This window comes from Bos mutus, chromosome X (assembly GCF_027580195.1).
Source record: "Bos mutus isolate GX-2022 chromosome X, NWIPB_WYAK_1.1, whole genome shotgun sequence".
In the NCBI taxonomy this organism is placed as follows: Eukaryota; Metazoa; Chordata; class Mammalia; order Artiodactyla; family Bovidae; genus Bos; species Bos mutus.
The window spans coordinates 124,783,742-124,802,863 of record NC_091646.1 but is presented as its reverse complement, the minus strand read 5'-3'; the positions used below and the strand labels follow the sequence as shown (position 1 = coordinate 124,802,863).

Here is a 19,122-nt window from a genome sequence, read left to right as displayed (position 1 = left end):
GAGAATATGTTGCCTCACCAATTTAGGGACAACGCCCCTTATCAGCTCGGAAGTAGTTTTGGAACGAAAACGACGCCCCTTTTCCCTAGGCAACATAATTCTCCTAAAAGAAAAGGGGGGAATGAGAGAGTCAGTTCCTAGGCAGGTTGATAGGAGTCTAGGGTCCCCAAAGAGAGGGGGTCTGGAATTCTCAAGGAGGAAGAAAGGACAAACTTTTTTTCTTTCTCCACATTCCTTAGGATTATATAACAATAATGTATCCTGCCTAAGGACAGTCTTTGGATTAAACCTTCTGTTATCTTAAAATGTTAATTATGGGAGTAGACCTGGTCTTTACAAGGATGTATCTTGCCTGAGGACAGTGTTACCTTAAAATGTAAATTATGGGAGTAGGTCTGATGAGGTCTTTACAACCTCCAGACATTCTTTGGATTCATTAGACAGTATATAACTTCATTGTTAACACTAGCAAGCGGGTACTCTTTCTGCCCCCTTCTGATGCCTATGTCAGAAGCTTTCTCTATCTCCTTTATACTTTAATAAAACTTTATTACACAAAAGCTCTGAGCGATCAAGCCTCGTCTCTGGCCCCGGATTGAATTCTTCTCCTCCGGGGGCCAAGAATCCCGGTGTATTCACATGATTCAACAACAACCTTTCAGACTGGAAGGCAAAAGAAGGAAGTCAAGAGATACCTGGAGTAACAGGTAAATTTGGCCTTGGAGTACAAAATGAAGCAGGGCAAAGGCTAACAGAGTTTTGCCAAGAAAACGCACTGGTCATAGAAAACACCCTCTTCCAACAACACAAGAGAAGACTCTACACATGGACATCACCAGATAGTCAATATCGAAATCAGAATGATTACATTGTTTGCAGCCAAAGATGGAGAAGCTCTATACAGTCAGCAAAAACAAGACCGGGAGCTGACTGTGGCTCAGATTATAAACTCCTTATTGCCAAATTCAGACTTAAATTGAAGAGAGTAGGGAAAACCACTAGACCATTCAGGTATGACCTAAATCAAATCCCTTATGATTATATAGTGGAAGTGACAAATAGATTCAAGATATTGAGTGCATATTGCATATTGAGTGCAGCACTTTCCACAGCATCATCTTTCAGGATCTGGAATAGCTCAACTGGAATTCTATCACTGCTGGGAGCCAGTGCGAGGAACTCTGCCCATGACAAAGGTCATGAGGAAGGAGGCTCAGCATACGCAAAGGCGGGATTGAGCTTCAGGAGTCCGCCCAGGAAATTCTCGAGCATCTAGCCCCAAAACCAGAGTCTGCCTACTTTCTGCTTTGTGCCTTCACCTACACCTCTGACTTTACAGGGGGCTGTCCCCCACTACCTCTCTCTGAAAAAAGAGTTAGCTTACAGTTCCAGTTAATAATTCCTGGGTGTGACAGTGTTTAACCTACAAACTCCTTTGGAAATCCTCTAGCCTGCCTGAATAGGTTTTTCCGGCCACATGTGATTGTTCAGAGCCTCCCAACTGTGAGAGGCAGGAGATGTTCTAAACTGTCTAAACACAGATTCTTTTGAGTAGTTAAAAGATTGATTAGAAATTGTATTGGTGAAGGGATTTTCACTTGTTGGGCCAATGTTTGCTGCTAAGTTTCCATATCCCTTACCTGCTGTGTCCCTGGCAGTGTATTGATTAATATAATTTGTGTAAATAGTAGCTTTAATGTTTGTAACCTGGGACCCTTGAGTTAATTCTTTTTCTTGTTATAGCCCACCACACCTTTGCTCTGTAGGAATGCAACTTTATCTAATGCTTTTTGGAGGGTGGCTCCTGACCAATCACCTTTAGAGAAAAATAAGTTTTCTGAAGAAAGGGTCTTAAAATGTTAACAGGCCTCCGGGCCAGAAGATGATGCAAATCACCTAAGCTTTTGCATATGATAAGTTTGCAGGAAGAAAGCCTGGCTTGCTGCATGACTCTACCCCTTCCCCCATTATCCTCTATGCATAACTTAAGGTATAAAAACTACTTTGGAAAATAAAGTGCGGGCCTTGTTCACCGAAATTTGGTCTCACCATGTCGTTCTTTCTCTTACCTTCTGGCTGAATTATTCAGCCTCTTTCTTCACTGAATTTTCCTACTGAGCTATCCTTATTCTATTACTCTTTATATCCTTAATTAAAGTTTAATTAAGCAGTTGTTTCCTGATCATACCCATTTGAATGCAGAGTTCCAAAGAATAGCAAGGAGAAATAAGAAAGAAAGTCTTCCTCTGTGATCAATGCAAAGAAATAGATGAAAACAATAGAATGGGAAAGACGAGAGATCTCTTCAGAAAATTAGAGATACCAAGGGAAAATTTCATGCAAAGATGGGCTTGATAAAGGACACAAATAGTATGGACCTAACAGAAGCAGAAGATATTAAGAAGAGGTGGCAAGAATACACAGAAAAACTGTACAAAAAAGATCTTCATGACCCAGATAATCATGATGGTGTGATCACTGACTTAGAGCCAGACATCCTAGAATGTGAAGTCAAGTGGGCCTTAGAAAGCGTCACTATGCACAAAGCTAGTGGAGGTGATGGAATTCCAGTGGAGCTATTTCAAATCCTAAAAGATGATGCTGTGAAAGTGCTGCAATCAATATGCCAGCAAATCTGGAAAACTCAGCAATGGCCATAGGAAAAGGTGAGTTTTCATTCCAATCCCCAAGAAAGGCAATGCCAAAGAATGTTCAAACTACTGTGCAATTGCACTCATCTCACCCGGAGCAAAGTAATGCTCAAAATTCTCCAAGCCAGGCTTCAGCAATACATGAACCGTGAACTTCCAGATGTTCAAGCTGGATTTAGAAAAGGCAGAGGAACCAGAGATCCAATTGCCAACATCTGCTGGACCATCGAAAAAGCAAGAGAGCTCCAGAAAAACATCTACTTTTGCTTTATTGACTACGCCAAAGCCTCTGACTGTGTGGATCACAACAAACTGTGGAAAATTCTTAGAGATGGGAATACCAGACCATCTGATCTGTCTCCTGAGAAATCTGTATGCAGGTCAAGAAGCAATCGTTAGAACTGGACATAGAACAACAGACTGGTTCCAAATTGGGAAAGGAGTACATCAAGGCTGTAAATTGTCACCCTGCTTATTTAACTTATGCAGAGTATATCATGCAAAATGCTGAGCTGGATGAAGCACAAGCTGGAATTAAGACTGCCAGGAGAAATATCAATAACCTCAGATATGCAGATGATGTGACCCTTACGGCAGAAGGTGAGGAAGAACTAAAGAGCCTCTTGATTAAAGTGAAAGAGGAGAGTGAAAAAGTTGGCTTAAAACTCAACATTCAGATAACTAAGATCATGGCATCTGGTCGAATAACTTCATGGCAAATAAATGGAGAAACAATGGAAACAGTAAGAGACTTTATTTTGGGGGTCTCCAAAATCACTGCAGATGGTGACCGCAGCCATGAAATTAAAAGACGCTTGCTACTTGGAAGAAAAGCTATGATCAACCTAGACAGCATATTAAAAAGCAGAGGCATTACTTTACCAACAAAGGTCCATCTAGTCAAAGCTATGGTTTTTCCAGTAGTCATGTATGGATGTGAGAGTTGGACCATAAAGAAGGCTGAGCGCCAAGAATTGATGCTTTTGAACTGTGTTGTTGGAGAAGACTCTTGAGAGTCCCTTGGACTGCCAGGAGATCCAACCAGTCAATTCTAAAAGAAATCAGTCCTGAATATTCATTGGAAGGACTGATGCTGAAGCTGAAACTCCAATACTTTGGCCACCTGATGCAATGAACCAACTCATTTGAAAAGACCCTGATGCTGGGAAAGATTGAGGGCAGGAGGAGAAGGAGATAACAGAGGATGAGATGGGTGGATGGCATCATCGACGCAATGGACATGAGTTTGAGTAGGTTCCAGGAGTTGGTGATGGACAGGGAAGCCTGGCATCCTGCAGTTCACAGGGTCGCAGAGTCGGACACAACTGAGCAGACTGAACTGACTGAAAACTGATTCAAAAGAAATAGAACACTAAAAAAGTGCATTGGCTGCATACAGCATTTTTTTTAAGCATTTTTTGGTCAACTTTTTAATTTATTTTTTTAACTAGAAGATAATTGCTTTACAATATTGTGTTGGCTTCGCATGAATCAGCCATAGGTATATTATGTCCCCTCCTTCTTGAACCTCCCTCCACCTCCCACCCCATCCCACCCCTTCAAGTGGTCACAGAGCATCACCTTTCAGCTTCCTGTGTCATACACTAAATTTCCACTATCTATTTTACATATGGTAATGAGTACATCATGAGAAACGCTGGACTGGAAGAAACACAAGCTGGAATCAAGAGTGCAGAGAGAAATATCAATAACCTGAGATATGCAGATGACACCACCCTTATGGCAGAAAGTGAAGAGGAACTAAAAAGCCTCTTGATGAAAGTGAAAGAGGAGAGTGAAAAGTTGGCTTCAAGCTCAACATTCAGAAAACGAAGATCATGGCATCCGGTCCCATCACTTCATGGGAAATAGATGGGGAAACAGTGGAAACAGTGTCAGACTTTATTTTTCTGGGCTCCAAAATCACTGCAGATGGTGACTGCAGCCATGAAATTAAAAGACACTTACTCCTTGGAAGGAAAGTTATGACCAACCTCGATAGCATACTCAAAAGCAGAGACATTACTTTGCCAACAAAGGTCTGTCTAGTCAAGGCTATGGTTTTTCCTGTGGTCATGTATGGATGTGAGAGTTGGACTGTGAAGAAGGCTGAGTGCTGAAAAATTGATGCTTTTGAACTGTGGTGTTGGAGAAGACTCTTGAGAGTCCCTTGGACTGCAAGGAGATCCAACCAGTCCATTCTGAAGGAGATCAGCCCTGGGATTTCTTTGGAGGGAATGATACTAAAGCTGAAACTCCAGGACTTTGGCCACCTCATGTGAAGAGTTGACTCACTAGAAAAGACTCTGATGTTGGGAGGGATTGGGGGCAGGAGGAGAAGGGGACAACAGAGGATGAGATGGCTGGATGGCATCACTGACTCGATGGATGTGAGTCTGAATGAACTCCGGGAGTTGGTGATGGACGTGAGTCTCAGTGAACTCCGGGAGTTGGTGATGGACGTGAGTCTCAGTGAACTCCGGGAGTTGGTGATGGACAGGGAGGCCTGGCGTGCTGTGATTCATGGGGTTGCAAAGAGTCGGACACGACTGAGTGACTGATCTGATCTGATCTGAATGTATATGTTTCCATGCTACTCTCTCAATTTGTCCCATCCTTTCCTTCTCCAGCTGTAAAAAGGAATGCATTTGAGTCAGCTCTAATGATGTGGGTGAACCTAGAGCCTATTATACAGAGTGAAGTAAGTCAGAAAGAGAAAAACAAATATCGTATATTAACGCATATATATATATATAGCATCTAGACGGAGAAGGCAATGGCACCCCACTCCAATAGTTTGCCCAGAAAATCCCATGGACGGAGGAGCCTGGTGGGCTGCAGTCCGTGGGGTCGCGAAGAGTCAGACACGACTGAGTGACTTCCCTTTCATTTTTCATTTTCCTGCACTGGAGAAGGAAATGGCAACCCACTCCAGTGTTCTTGCCTGGAGAATCCCAGGGACGGGGGAGCCTGGTGGCTGCCGTCTATAGGGTCACACAGAGTCGGACACGACTAAGTGACTTAGCAGCATGGCATCTAGAAACATGCTACTGATGAACTTACTTGCAGGACAGCAATGCAGATGCAGACATAGAGAACAGACTTGCATGTGGCTTTATAGCAGAGCTCTCTTTCCATTTTCAAAAGCAAATAGTTTTTTTTTTTTTTAAGCAAATAGTTTGAGGTTCCTTCAACCAATGATTCCCATCCTTGCCTGCATATTAGAATCACATGATGATTCCTAGGTGTCCATCAGCATCTCTGGGAGTGGAGATGTACATCTCTCAGTAGTTTGGTGTTTTTTTTTTCCTATTTCCTTGGGTGATTACAAAGTTTAGCTAAGTTTGAGCACAAGGGATTTAAGTTCTAAACCACAGAAAAAGATGTAAATCTCTCCAATTTATCTGATAAGATCAGTATAACCTTAGTATAAAAATTTGAGAAAAACAGCAGCCAAAATTTGAACAAAGATGTAAACTATTTTTCACTGGGATGACCAATTTTCTGGTAGTAGAATTCATCTCCAGTTAAATCAACTTCGTTTACAGGTATTTCACCTCTTCTATGAGCCATGAATAGTGAATTTCTTTAGTCAAAGCTAATTTTAAGTCCCATATAGTAATGATCAGCTAAGCCATACACCTTACATAGCACACTTGACACCCAATAAGCTTTAACCTTTTCAAAAAAAATCACATGTCTTCAAAAGAATAAGGTTTGTGATAATGAAGCTCATTCAGTAGAAAATGTCACTGTCTCTGAAAGTGATTCTAAAAGGAGTCCTAATTATATACTGAACTTCTGTTAAGTGTTGAGCCTCTGAAGGCAAAGGCAAGACTTATTTGGGTGTATAGGATCTGCACTTAAGATACAACTGGTCCAGGACTAGTTGTATTACTTTACACAGTCTGAGTTCAAATACATTTTAGTCTTAGAATAATAGGAGAATTGGAAAACAGATAAAAAGATGATCTAAGTCTTCTGGGACGTGGGTCTCTAGGATATTTAGACTTCTGGTTACTGAGGCTTCTCTGGATTTCTTTCAAAAGAGGACTTACTGCCGCTGAGTGAACCCATCCTTCACTCAGTTCCAGTAAACCAAACTCTCTGGCTTATTCCGCAGCTGATACACTGACAGATATAGAAAACCCAGGGTTAACTACGACTCTGCACAGCATCAGATGACCTTCAAGGGGAAAAGCAGCAGACCACAATGAACTGAGTAGAGATAGAGAGTCCTATTTCCCTCTGATATATTTTACATAAGACATCTAGAAATAACTGCAATTTTTTTGGATATTTTCCCAAAGCACATCAAATAACCTCTGGACCTCAACTCCACATTATTTTAATTTTTATTTCATTTGCAAACTGTATTTAAGAGATCTGTTCCGATTGTAACATACTGTCTTAATTTTAAAGGGTAAAGAATTGACTGCTGTGGCAGTAGGAAGCATATCAGCAACAGAGAAAAAAGAAAATATTTAATGACCTTCACAGCTGGCAAATCTGGGTCATAAGGGGTGGGATGGAGGATGGTGGGGAAGAGAGAAAGAAAAGGAAAACAAGGCTGTGTGGCTCCCACGGACCGCATCAGTATGACACCGGCAGGGTTGAGAAGCAATTAGCTTCTCTCTGTCCATGTACATCTCTCTTTCAACTGCAGGAGGTCTCCACAGACAGCATCAGTTTAACAAACTAACTTTCCAATACTTAGTCTAAAATTTCCAGCTTTCTATTCAATGAGGAAAAATGTCTTGTAATTTTAGCAAGGCTAAAGTTCTGAATGAAGAATTCCAAATTGGTCACTTCAATTAAGCGAGAGTGCTGATTAAAATTAACCTTTTCAGGAAATAAAGTCTAAAAATAGGACCTAACTAATGCCAGTGGAAACAGTGACAGATTTTATTTTCTTGAGCTCCAAAATCACTATGGATGGTGACTGTAGCTATGAAATTAAAAGACGCTTACCCCTTGGAAGAAAAGCTATGACAAATCTAGACAGCATATTAAAAAGCAGAGACATCACTTTGCCAACAAAGGTCAGTATAGTCAAAGCTATGGTTTTTCCAGTGGTCATGTATGGATGTGAGAGTTGGACTGTGAAGAAAGCTGAGCGCTGAAGAATTGATGCTTTTGAACTGTGGTGTTGGAGAAGACTCTTGAGAGTCCCTTGGACTGCAAGGAGATCCAACCAGTCCATCCTGAAGGAAATCAACCCTGAATATTCATTAGAAGGATATATACTGAAGATCCAATACTATGGTCACCTGACGTGAAGAGCTGACTCACTGCTAAAGACCTTGATGCTAGGAAAGATTGAGGGCAGGAGAAGGGGGTGACAGAGGATGAGATGGTTGGATGGCATCACTGACTCAATGGAGATGAGTTTGAGCAAACTCCGGGAATTAGTGAAGGACAAGGAAGCCTGGCATACTGCAGTCCATGGGGTTGCAAAGAGTCAGACACAACCTAGCGACTGAACAACAACTAATGCCACGTAAATCTGTTCACTTGATGATATCCAAAGCCATATAAAGTTGAGATACTCTTTTAGTAAAGGTGTATCATGGTTAATCATATGGCATGCAAAGGAATTCCTTAAAACCTGATAGGATTGTGAGCTGAAACTGTCTAGCTTGGTCTTAAGGTGCTAAATTATACAATTTGTAAGGATAACCAAATATTAAAGAAACTAAAATGTCAAAACAAAAATGATCACTTGTACAAATTCCATCATTTATTGCAGCACACCACAAAAAGGGTGTGGGATTAATCTTTTCTGATTCTTCAAAACTTTCCTTCATGATTAGGCACTTACTAAATTACTAAAACTCTGTGAAGGGACTATCTTAATGTCACCTTATCCAGAAAGTCTCCCACGACTTAGGTGCCCCTCCAATGTGCTCCCTTGGAAACATGCATACCCCAATTATAACATGTCGTACCCTGAACTATCTTGTCTTTTTATTGGTTGACCTACCCCACTAAACTGTGATGCCTTTGGGGCCAAAAGTTGCATCTTAGTCATACTGTATCACCAACATAGCACAGTATCTCATTTATAATAGGTATTTAATAAATATATGTGAAATGAAATTTATACTCATCTTTGTATCTTCCCACAGTTTTTACACAGGGCTTTGAACACTGTAGGGACTGGATAAAAGTTTACTGAATGAGTAAATTAGTGGACAGATGCACTTCTGCATATGATCAGTTGTAACAAATAGAAGTCTTAAACTGAACCAGTCATTTGGATGAAAAGGGTAATATGGCAAGGCATCTCAGCGACCCTACATTGTAACTCTCCCTCTCAGGCTATGCCCTGTGTTGGCCCTGGACCAGCCCCAGCCCTGCAGCCTACTCACTCTATACTATAAAAAAGAAATGATGAGGGAGAAACTGTCTAGCAAAACACCAACTGAAAGATGAATTACAATTATGTTTTAATTCAAAGCCTGAGTTTTTCCTGGTTTCTCTTTTAGGTTGATGGAAAGAAAAAAGTTAGAGTACAGTATAAGCTTTGGCCACTTATAGCTTAAAAAATCTCCCACAGGATATAGTTTCCAAACTATTCCCTAAAATTCAGGTTCAACCAGAACTTAAATAAAATAAACCAATTTTAATTAATAATAAAGTACTTTTAATAAATTAAATAATAAGTTAAATAAGGATGAGTTAAAGCCTGGTCACTAGCTGCTTCTAGAAAGAAGAGAGTGAGCCCATGGCTTACACTGAGGTGCCTTAGTCCTGTGTGCTCCCATGAATGAACCAGAGGAGAGCGTCACATGCGGGCATTACCTATCACTGGGCTTTAACACATTGCTGATGCACTGAGTAACAAGAACCAGTCACCATCACAGAAACTCTACCTTTTCCTGAAGCAATCAAGTGACTGCTGTGGTCACAGTGAGCATTTGCTGTAATCCTCATGCAGGCAAGCTCTGCATCTGATGCCTCGAGAGAAACCCACCACTCTCTACCTCTCTCCTCATTTTTAAGGTGTTCTTCCTTTCCTCCTCATCTGCTTTCCTGGCCTATTACTCTTTCCTCACCTGATCTTTCTTTTTTTCATGCTCTCTCATCTTGTACCTAAGAACCAACAACACTCCTCATACTGCAGCACTGCTCAAACGAATTTTCCAGATCAATGAAGTTTATTCCTTTAAAAGCTAAAATACATTTTTAAATTACTTAACCATTCTGGCTAAGAGTTCTGAAAATGGGCCATTTGGTCTCTCTACTTCTTAACAGAGTGTACATCATAGAACTTCAAACTTTCTTGACCATGCAGGTTCATCAATCTAAGCATCCCCTCAGGCACATCCCCTCAGAAGGGCTCAGGACGGAGCTCTTCCCGACACACACAGCCCCATAACACTTAATGTTACTGCTTCATTTCTACCTCATTTTGATAGTTTTAGATCTCCTCGTACTGTCAGAAAGAATTTTATTTTTCATCGTTCTCATTCTATCTCACTTTTCCTTTCCCCTCTCACTCCCTAATCTGTGGCAGCGTGGGTAACCAGACAGGCAAACTTACAGGAATAATGTGTCAGATAAGGTTTTGCAGATATATGGTCATTGGGCATTGAGTAAGGGCCTAGAGCTCATCCCGTGAGTAAAGTTCATTGGATTTCTGACAGTGATTTCAAGAGTTCAGAGACCCTTTTTACTTAATTCTGGACTTGGAACCATAGGAGTGATAATAAGATGGGAGTTTGTTCTTTGGACAGGTGGATATCACTGTCCTTTGTATTCAGGTAGAAACGTTGTACCCAGAACAATTTCTGTTCATGGTTTTAGGCCTACTCTACTTGTGTGATCTACCACCATTACTCATTTAAACTTTGGATAAAAAGTAAGACAGAAAAGGCAAATTGCTGACTGTCACAAGTTACAGATCACCATACAGCATAGCTTCTTGAGATGCGTCTGTGTCCTGCCCATTCCTTCCTTGGCCTCTAACTTAGCACACTCCTTACCCACAAGCTAAGTGTCTCACCATCCTCGCAAGGCCACCAGGTCACTCTCCCTTCTCAGACACCATTAATTGCATCATCTTTTCAGTTTCTTAAGATGGAAGCCTGCTGTCATCAATGGCTCTCCCCTTAGTTGTCTTTTTTAAACCAGGCAATTTCAAGATTCTGGTGCATGTAGTTTATTCCATGTCCAGGGTACTTTTTATCTGCTCCTCACTCAAGTCTGTTAAAATTCTAACTCATGGCTCTACTTTCCAAATATCTTATTTCCAGACATTCCTCTCACCTCCCTCTACTCAAATCTATCCCAAATAACAGAGCTTTACTCTTTCATCACTGGGCTCTCAATCTCCACTTCCTGAACACCATCATTGGTTAACTCTCAAAATATTTCTTGTTTTCATGTGAATGCTATAATTTCACCTTAAGTCCTTTTTATAGTACTTCTTACCACCCACCTCCTCCTGTTCAGTCTTTACATTAGAACTTTCCAGTTTTATATATTCCATTTAGTTTTGCCAATGAAATTAAAGAAACATTCTCTTCTCGTGTCTGTGTACTCCAGTGTCCCTTCCCTGATCACACCTTAGTATCTTCAACTACCTCTTGAGAAATTTTCTTTTCTAATTGCCTAGGAAGTCACTTTTCCCATTTAATTTACTCAACTATTTTCCCTTTTCTGTATTTCCCCCAAACCTCCAGAGAAATAATTATCAGATATTCTGCTGTGGTTATTACCCACATGCCTCCACCCTTCCTCCATCCTCAGACTGTAATCGTCAAAAATAACAAGACTGCACTTCTGAACATTTATATGGTGCTATGTGTAGATTTAAACAAATCCCATTCCTCAAACTGTGTAAATGAACTCCCTTCTGCCTTCAACTCATTCAGCAAGACATCCCTCTGGAAATCTTGGCCTCCCTTAGGAACGGTGCTGGACTCCTGACTCCTGCAGGCCTCTGGAAGGAAAGGACCCATTCCTCCCCAGGATGGAGACCTCAGGGTCAGGAGCTGGAGAGGGTTCACCTGCTCCATAGGGCCACCAACAGACCAACACTTTGCCAGTCTTGGATAAAAGCCTCTCGTCCTTCTAGGCTCTGACTAAACTTCCTCTCCTGCTTTTATCTCTCAGGCCTGTGGCCAACTCACTCACCACACCTGCTATTCACATGCTTGATCTCCTCATCTCCAATATTCTCTTTCATTCACTTCAACCACCGACATTCTGGACTCCACCTTGGACCCATTCATCTCCTAGGACTATACCCCTTGCAACTTCTCAACCATCCTACTTCCTGGGTCTTCACCCCAGTAAGCCTGCTCCCTGATAAATATATACACACACACATGGGCTTCCCAGGTGGCACAGTGGCAAAGAATCTGCCTGCCAATGCAGGAGACACAAGAGACTCAGGTTCAATCCCTGGGTCAGGAAGATCCCCTAGAGTAGGAAATGGCAACCCACTCCAGTTTTCTTGCTTAGAAAATTCCCTGGACAGAGGAGCCTGGCTAGCTACAGTTCATGGGGTCACAAAGAGTCAGACACGACTGAGCGACTGAATACACACACACACACAAATACACATACATATGTATATATGTATATATACACATATACACATACGTATATACATAAACATATATATGAATCACTTTTCTGTACACCTGAAAACAATATTGTAAACCAACCATATTTCAATAATATTTTTTTAAAAAAAGAATATTGCACGTGGAGAGGCACAGCTGCACAAACCGTAAGTTCCTGCCTCGGGTTCCCAGCTTTCCCTCAAGGTGAGCTTGAGCTAGTCCCTTGTTCGCTCCCACGGACCCGCAGTTCTATTTGCTGCCCTAAAAGGAGTTATGGGACCGCGGGCTGGAGTGAAGGCTGAAGCAGGGGAGGAGCCAGCTGGGGCCACGTGCTCCAGAAAGAGGCTGCGGGACCGCGCTGTGGACGCAATAATGCAGCGAACCACGGTCTGCCGCTGCTTGGCACTGGACGTGGGGTCCCCTCTGGAGGTGCCAGGGCGTGGTGGGCCAAGCAAGGGACCGAAATGGGGCTGCGGGATGGTGGTCAGTGTCCTTAGAGGAAGGGCACTTTGACCCGAGCACCAGCTCGGGGCTTCCATTGTCCGCTGGTCCAGCCCTCGAGAAATTGCTCAGATTTGGAGATGAGGAGACGTGCAGTCACGTGGCGGGGTCAGCTCTCCGGTTTTCAGTGTATTCTCAGGCTTCCTAAATACGCATGTTGACGTACCGTCTTCTTACTTATGGAGCATTTTGGTTCTTGCTCTCAGGCTCGGGTGGACACGGGTGACTTAGAGGATAGGAGACCAGGGAAACCAGGTGTGTGAGGGCCTGAGGCCATTGTGAGCTGAACCAGTGCGGGTGGAAGTCATCTTGAGGTAAGCTGATCCCCTTGGCCACCTCTGGTGTCCACTCCGTTCTGGTCATCTTGGCGCTGGATAGCATCTGGGGCCTGAGGCCCTCAGGGCAGGAGGAGGATGAGCACCCTTTAGTTTCCCAAGTCATTTTCCTAAGAGAGCTTTGGTCCTGCTGTTGTGTTAGAAGAGGCAGCTTCAGCGAGTTGGGGACCCATTCGCGAAGCCACGGTGAGGTTCCGAACCTGTGCTTGGGAGGCGGGTTTCAGACCCCAGACACTGGGCCCCTTTGTGGTATTGGGCAAGGGCTGGGTGACGAGCCTTCTCTGTAAGTGTGGGACCCCTGGGAGTGAGGTGCTCCTGGAAAGCAAGCACTCAGGCAATAGAGTGAGTCCTCCAGCTGCAGCTGGAGGAGGCCAGTGGCCAGACGTGAAATGGAGAGGGACCCCATAGGGCAAGGAAGACATTATGCCCTGGGGGTGCTGGGTAGGCCTTGGGCGCCACTGACCCAAGGGCGACCCAGCACACCTGGCTGTAACCCCCAGTATCACTGCTGACTCCAGAGTAGTACATGTGGACCCTCTGTCCCAGAGCTGCAGACTCTTGAGTGTCTGCGTCAGGACCGACTGGGGCCAGGACCCTGAGAGGAGGAAGCTGTGGAAAGAGGAGAGGTCAAGGTCATGAATCCAGGGGAGTTCAGGGCAGGGGGAGAAAAGGGCCAGGCTGGGGCTGCCAGCCAGTCCCTTTCCTGTGCAGACAGAGTGTGATCAGAGCTCAGGCCACGGCACAGAGTCCCAGGGCTCTGCTTCTGCAGTCCCAGCACCGGACTAGGGTCCCCACACCCTTCATATCTCCTGCCTCACCAATGGGAGAGGCCTCTGTGCACAGCTGCTCCCCAGATCCTGCCAGTGACACCCCATCAGTGAATCTGCCTACTTGGCCCTGTGCAGGGCAGGCAGTACTGGGAGGTTTCAAAAAAAAAAAGAATATTGTAGGCAAAAAAGGAATTAAGGGTCATGGAGGTTACGTGGCTTACTCAAGCTCTTACAGTCCCCAAAGAGTAAAACTGATTTCCCGTCATAATAATCAGACTATATTTTCTTTCAGGCTATTTGAGATACCTATGCTGTGACCAATTATTTGACATGCTATCTTGTGGGGAAGACGTTCCGATCAAAAAGAAAGATGAAGGGGACACCACTCTAAAGGTAGAAGTTACCTCAGGATCAATTTTCTATATCTAATCATCCCATAAGCAAATATTTAGGTTGCAGTGCTAGCTCAGAGAGAGAAATGAATTCAATCAAAGAGATGCACAGAAACTCCATGCCAGCCAAGCTGCTTTGTGCCCTCTGTGCAGGCTTCCACAAACAACACTCAAACGAAAAGGAGTCACAGCATTGGAAGAGCAGCTGAGCCCAGCAGTGGTGAATCAGGGTGGAGAAGAGAGCAGTTTGGAACTTTCTATGGGGGACTCCTTTCATGCACAATTAGTGTGCACTGGAGGAGAAGACTGCTGTGGCCTGCTCACTTCTGAACAAAATAACAATAAAGTAAAAAACTGCTCCCCTCTCCATCCTGTGCCATCTACACATTTACAAAGTAATAAAGAACATAAATACCATCAGGCACAAATCCTAATGGATCTACAGATAATACTAATATTAAACAGATACTCAAATCTTTAACTCTTTTTGTGGGAAAAAAAAACCAACAAAACTTTCAACTTCTTGAATAAAAAATATCCTATTACATCTGTATTTGTACATATCCCTAATAAAACTAATACTGTTATCTGCTGTAGTCCTGCCTTCCCCCAACAAAAATGTAAATAAATATTTAGCAAAACAATAATTTACCTTATAGAAGATCAGAAAAAGGTCATCTAGCTTCCCATGCAAATCACCTGAAAATGAAATGAAAAATATCAGTATTCAGGAGGAAACAAGAAAATGCCCTTTGTACAAAAGAATTTAAAACCTGAAATACTGCTGATACATGCCAAGCATTCTCAGGGCATTGGGTTGCTATCCTAAGATGATATTAATTCAAGAGACGGTTTGTTTCCATAGCACCCTGTGGAAACTTCATCCCTTTTCCTATAGGGGGCAGCATCCAATGTCACGATTTCCTATTCATTCCTGCCATTTATGCTGTGCTTAGCTGACTCTGTGCCAAGTGCCAGACTAAGGGTTTACATGAACTATCTTGTTCAATCCTAAAACCACTAGTCAAGTATGGATGTGAGAATTGGACTACAAAGAAAGCTGAGCACCAAAGAATTGATGATTTTGAACTGTGGTGTTGGAGAAGACTCTTGAGAGTCCTGTGGACTGCAAGGAGATCAAACCAGTCAATCTTAAAAGAAATCAGCCCTGAATATTCATTGGAAGGACTGATGTTGAAGCTGAAACTCCAATATTTTGGCCACCTGATGCGAAGAACCAACTCATTGGAAAAGACCCTGATGCTGGGAAAGATTGAACGTGGGAGGAGAAGGGGACGACAGAGGATGAGATGGTTGGATGGCATCACCGACTCGATTGACATGAGTTTGAGTAAGTTCTGGGAGATGGTGAAGGATAGGGAAGCCTGGCGTGCTGCAGTCCATGGGGTCGCAAAGAGTCGGACACGACTGAGCGACTGAACTGAACTGATAACCACTCTATGAGATGGGTATTGTTTTCACCATATTCATTTTACAAATGAGGCTCAGAGTAGTTAAGTAACTTACAAAGTTGTCCAGCTACCAAGTAGCAGAGCTGGAATTCAAACTCAACTTTATCTCACTTCAAAACTGTACTGTACTCTACTGCCTACACTAGGAGAATCTCTAGAAGAACAGCAATATTACTTATTTATCATTAAACCCCTAAATGCCTCCTATAGTACCTGCTGCATAGTAGGCATTCAATAATTAAATTCAATTGCTAAATGCACAGCTTTTTAAAGCCACGTTTTCAAGGACATGCAGTAGAATCTGAAACTTAAAAATTCTGAGTAGATATGTGACATTCTCTTAATGAGACTATTAGCAAAAATAAAAATGAAAGCATTGCTTTATAAAACTCAAGAAATCATGTAAATATATGAAGCCATTAATTTAAAAACAAGAGCAAATATGTGAATATTCAAAAGCCATATTTGGATAACTATTTCTAGGTAAATATTTGTCTTTCATAAGCTCTGATCATAAACTTTTATTCCTTATATCCAACTTTATTACCAAATGTAATTTAATTTAGGAATACTTTCCCCAGTTGCTACATTCCCCAAATGCTACAAACAAAATTAACCAAACATATACAAGAGGTAAGTCTAATTATTATGGGAGTAACAAAATAAAAATATAACATCACCAGCACTTATTTATAAAATGACTACAATATTAATATTAAGCAAGGAGATCAAACCAGTCGATCTTAAAGTAAATCAATCCTGAATATTCATTGGAAGGACTGATGCTAAAGCTGAAGCTCCAATCCTTTGGCCATCTGATGCAAAGAGCTGACTCACTGGAAAAGACTCTGATGCTGGGAGAGATTGAGAGTGGGAGAAGGGGACGACAGAGAATGAGATGGTTGGATGGCATCACTGACTTAATGGACATGAGTTTGACCAAGCTCCGGGAGTTGGTGATGGATAGGAAGTCCTGGCATGCTGCAATCCATGGGGTCACAGAGTTGGACATGACTAAGCAACTGAACTCAACTCATTTACATATTGTCTAGGGCTGCTTTTGAGCTACTAGGGCAGAGCCGAGTAGTTGGCCACAGAGACCGTATGGTTTACAAAACCAAAATGTTTATCATCCTGTTCCTTAAAGAAGAGCTTGTCAAGCCCTCATCTACAACAACATCCCTCATGGTTAAAGTCACCCGTGTTAAAGATCTTGGCTAAAACATACTCATATGGCCAAAAGTAAGCACTTCATATGGGCTACGGTAGAAGAAAGTTCTGGAGAGCTGTTTTTGACACCTTGATACTGTTTCTTGCTGGGTAACCCAGAAAAGGACCCACCACTTTGAGCTCATCAAAGTGAGATGTGATGATCTTCTCATCAGCAAAGTGAAGATAATACAAACTTCTCCACCCACTTCAGGGGGACATGGGGAGATGATGGATGCCAAGGTACTCCACAGACCATGAAGAGCTACAGGAATGTCCAGAGGGGTTGCTGCTGCTGTTCTTAATGTTCACTACTATGTGCTGTTGCCACTGGATCCTACAGAGACCCTGGAACTTTTCCGTGATCAGCAAGGCAAGGATAGCACTGGTCACTGGGAGATTTACCAGTCGGCAAAAGCCATTTGTGGAGCTTTCGGCAATATGGAAATCAAGAGAGTCACTGGCTTCATCTTTAGGAGCTTTCAAAATTGTGTCAAATAGAAAAATGTAGTTTGGAAAAAATGTGACTTTTAAATTGTTTCCAATTTCACATTAGGAGCTTTGAAAAGCTCCTATTTAAGGAGAGCAGCCTTAAAATGGGACTGCAGAGATGAGTGGTTCTTAGTTCAAGGCAGATCCCAAGGATCCCCAGTATCTCAGGTTTCTGGGAGATAGTGAGGAACAGGGAAGCCTGACGTGCTGTAGTCCATGGGGTCACAAAGAGTAGGACATGACTTAGCGACTGAACAACAAGAAGAATATTAAGAGCATATTAATACTACTTCATACTTAAATCTCATTGCTCTCACTCCAAATCTAAGGAAATAAAAATGGAAGAACTTTACTTATTAGTTAAATATATATTTTTAATTATTTTGTTTTCCTAATTCTCTTCAGGATGACTTGTCTTTCAAAGCTTTGGGTAGTCAGAAGTGTTGTAGCTAGCAAGCTAATAAATGAATTGGTTTCAGCATATTAAGAGTTGAGGTTACAAAGATATAACCAACTTCTAGTTGGACAGCAAAAGATAACACTCGATATATCATGTAAAAGCCACAGAAAGATATTTTCACTGCATATAAAAATATAAGTACATACATGGTTAACTTTTATAATATAAATGTAGACTAAAACACCTATATTTCATGCACATTAAGAACCATGAGCATGTTTAGATGTGCATGTAAAAAAACTGCAGCTGGAAATTAAAATAATGGTAAAGGTTCATCATAATTTCTCTCCCTTTCCTAATACTGTCTTAAACAGAGGATGGTTTTGAAAATGTGGCCCCGATTTTAAATGATGGCCAAATCTTTCTAGGTTCAATCGGGCTATTAAAGACAATTTAATGAAATTTCCTATGCTATGGAAATGTATGAGCCTGGATTTTCCTTCTACCAATGGTGCTATGTGGGAAAAGTCTGGAAATATTAATAAATGCCCAAGATGTATCTTTTAAAAAATGCAACTGTCCAATCAATCCATTCCCTAATCCCTGTCTTGTGATGGAAAATGAAACACCAGTCAGAGCAGTGCATAATGGGACTGGGATAGCAGATATGGGACTGGCTCTAACCTGGGATGCAAAAGATCTGAAATTCTGACTCTGCCACTAACCAGCTGAGTGAGCTGGGGTGGAGAGAAGAGGACAAGTTATTACATAGAAATGCATGGAAGGCAATACCATTTCTGAGCCTCAATTTTATCCATAAGAACAAGGGATAGATCAGCTGACCTCTGTAAGAACCATTCAGTCCTTACACTTTGTGATTCTAGAACTTACATGCCCTCTAATTAATTCATGTCTTCTTCTAAATCCTTTTATGCAAAGACAAGTCTCCAATGGCAACTGGAGGTGTACTAGAAACATACAGGAGCAGATCACGGTCTCTGTTTGGCTTATTATATTACACTTTGAGAGCAAATCTTGCCCTGGCTCCACAGGCTTCATTGGCTGGCCTAGCTTCCTAAGCCTCATAACTCCAAATTCTTTATCTGCATGGAAAGTAAAAGCCAATGAGGCCTTGAATAAAAGTTCCCCCTGCTGAGATGCATCATCTGGTAGGCAGAGATGTGGTAGCCTGATCAGGTTGAAACTGAACCATTAAGGACTCATCAAAAGCCTGAGTCCGGGCATGACATGGAGCATATACTGCTACATCAAGTCTCTGTCACCACTATCAGATGCTAGAAATGGAAATGGTTGAATTAGATTGT

At 42.2% G+C, this 19,122-nt stretch overlaps 1 protein-coding gene across 8 annotated transcripts in view; it reads right to left on the bottom strand.

Annotated features, from left to right (window-relative positions):
• PPEF1 (protein phosphatase with EF-hand domain 1) overlaps nucleotides 1-19,122 on the bottom strand; it is a 158,094-nt gene that overhangs the window by 49,028 nt on the left and 89,944 nt on the right. For all 8 annotated transcript variants that reach the window (XM_070366540.1, XM_070366541.1, XM_070366535.1 and 5 more), the window contains one exon: nucleotides 14,877-14,923. In XM_070366540.1, the coding sequence (XP_070222641.1) occupies nucleotides 14,877-14,923 (47 nt within the window). The remainder of the gene's footprint in view (nucleotides 1-14,876; nucleotides 14,924-19,122) is intronic.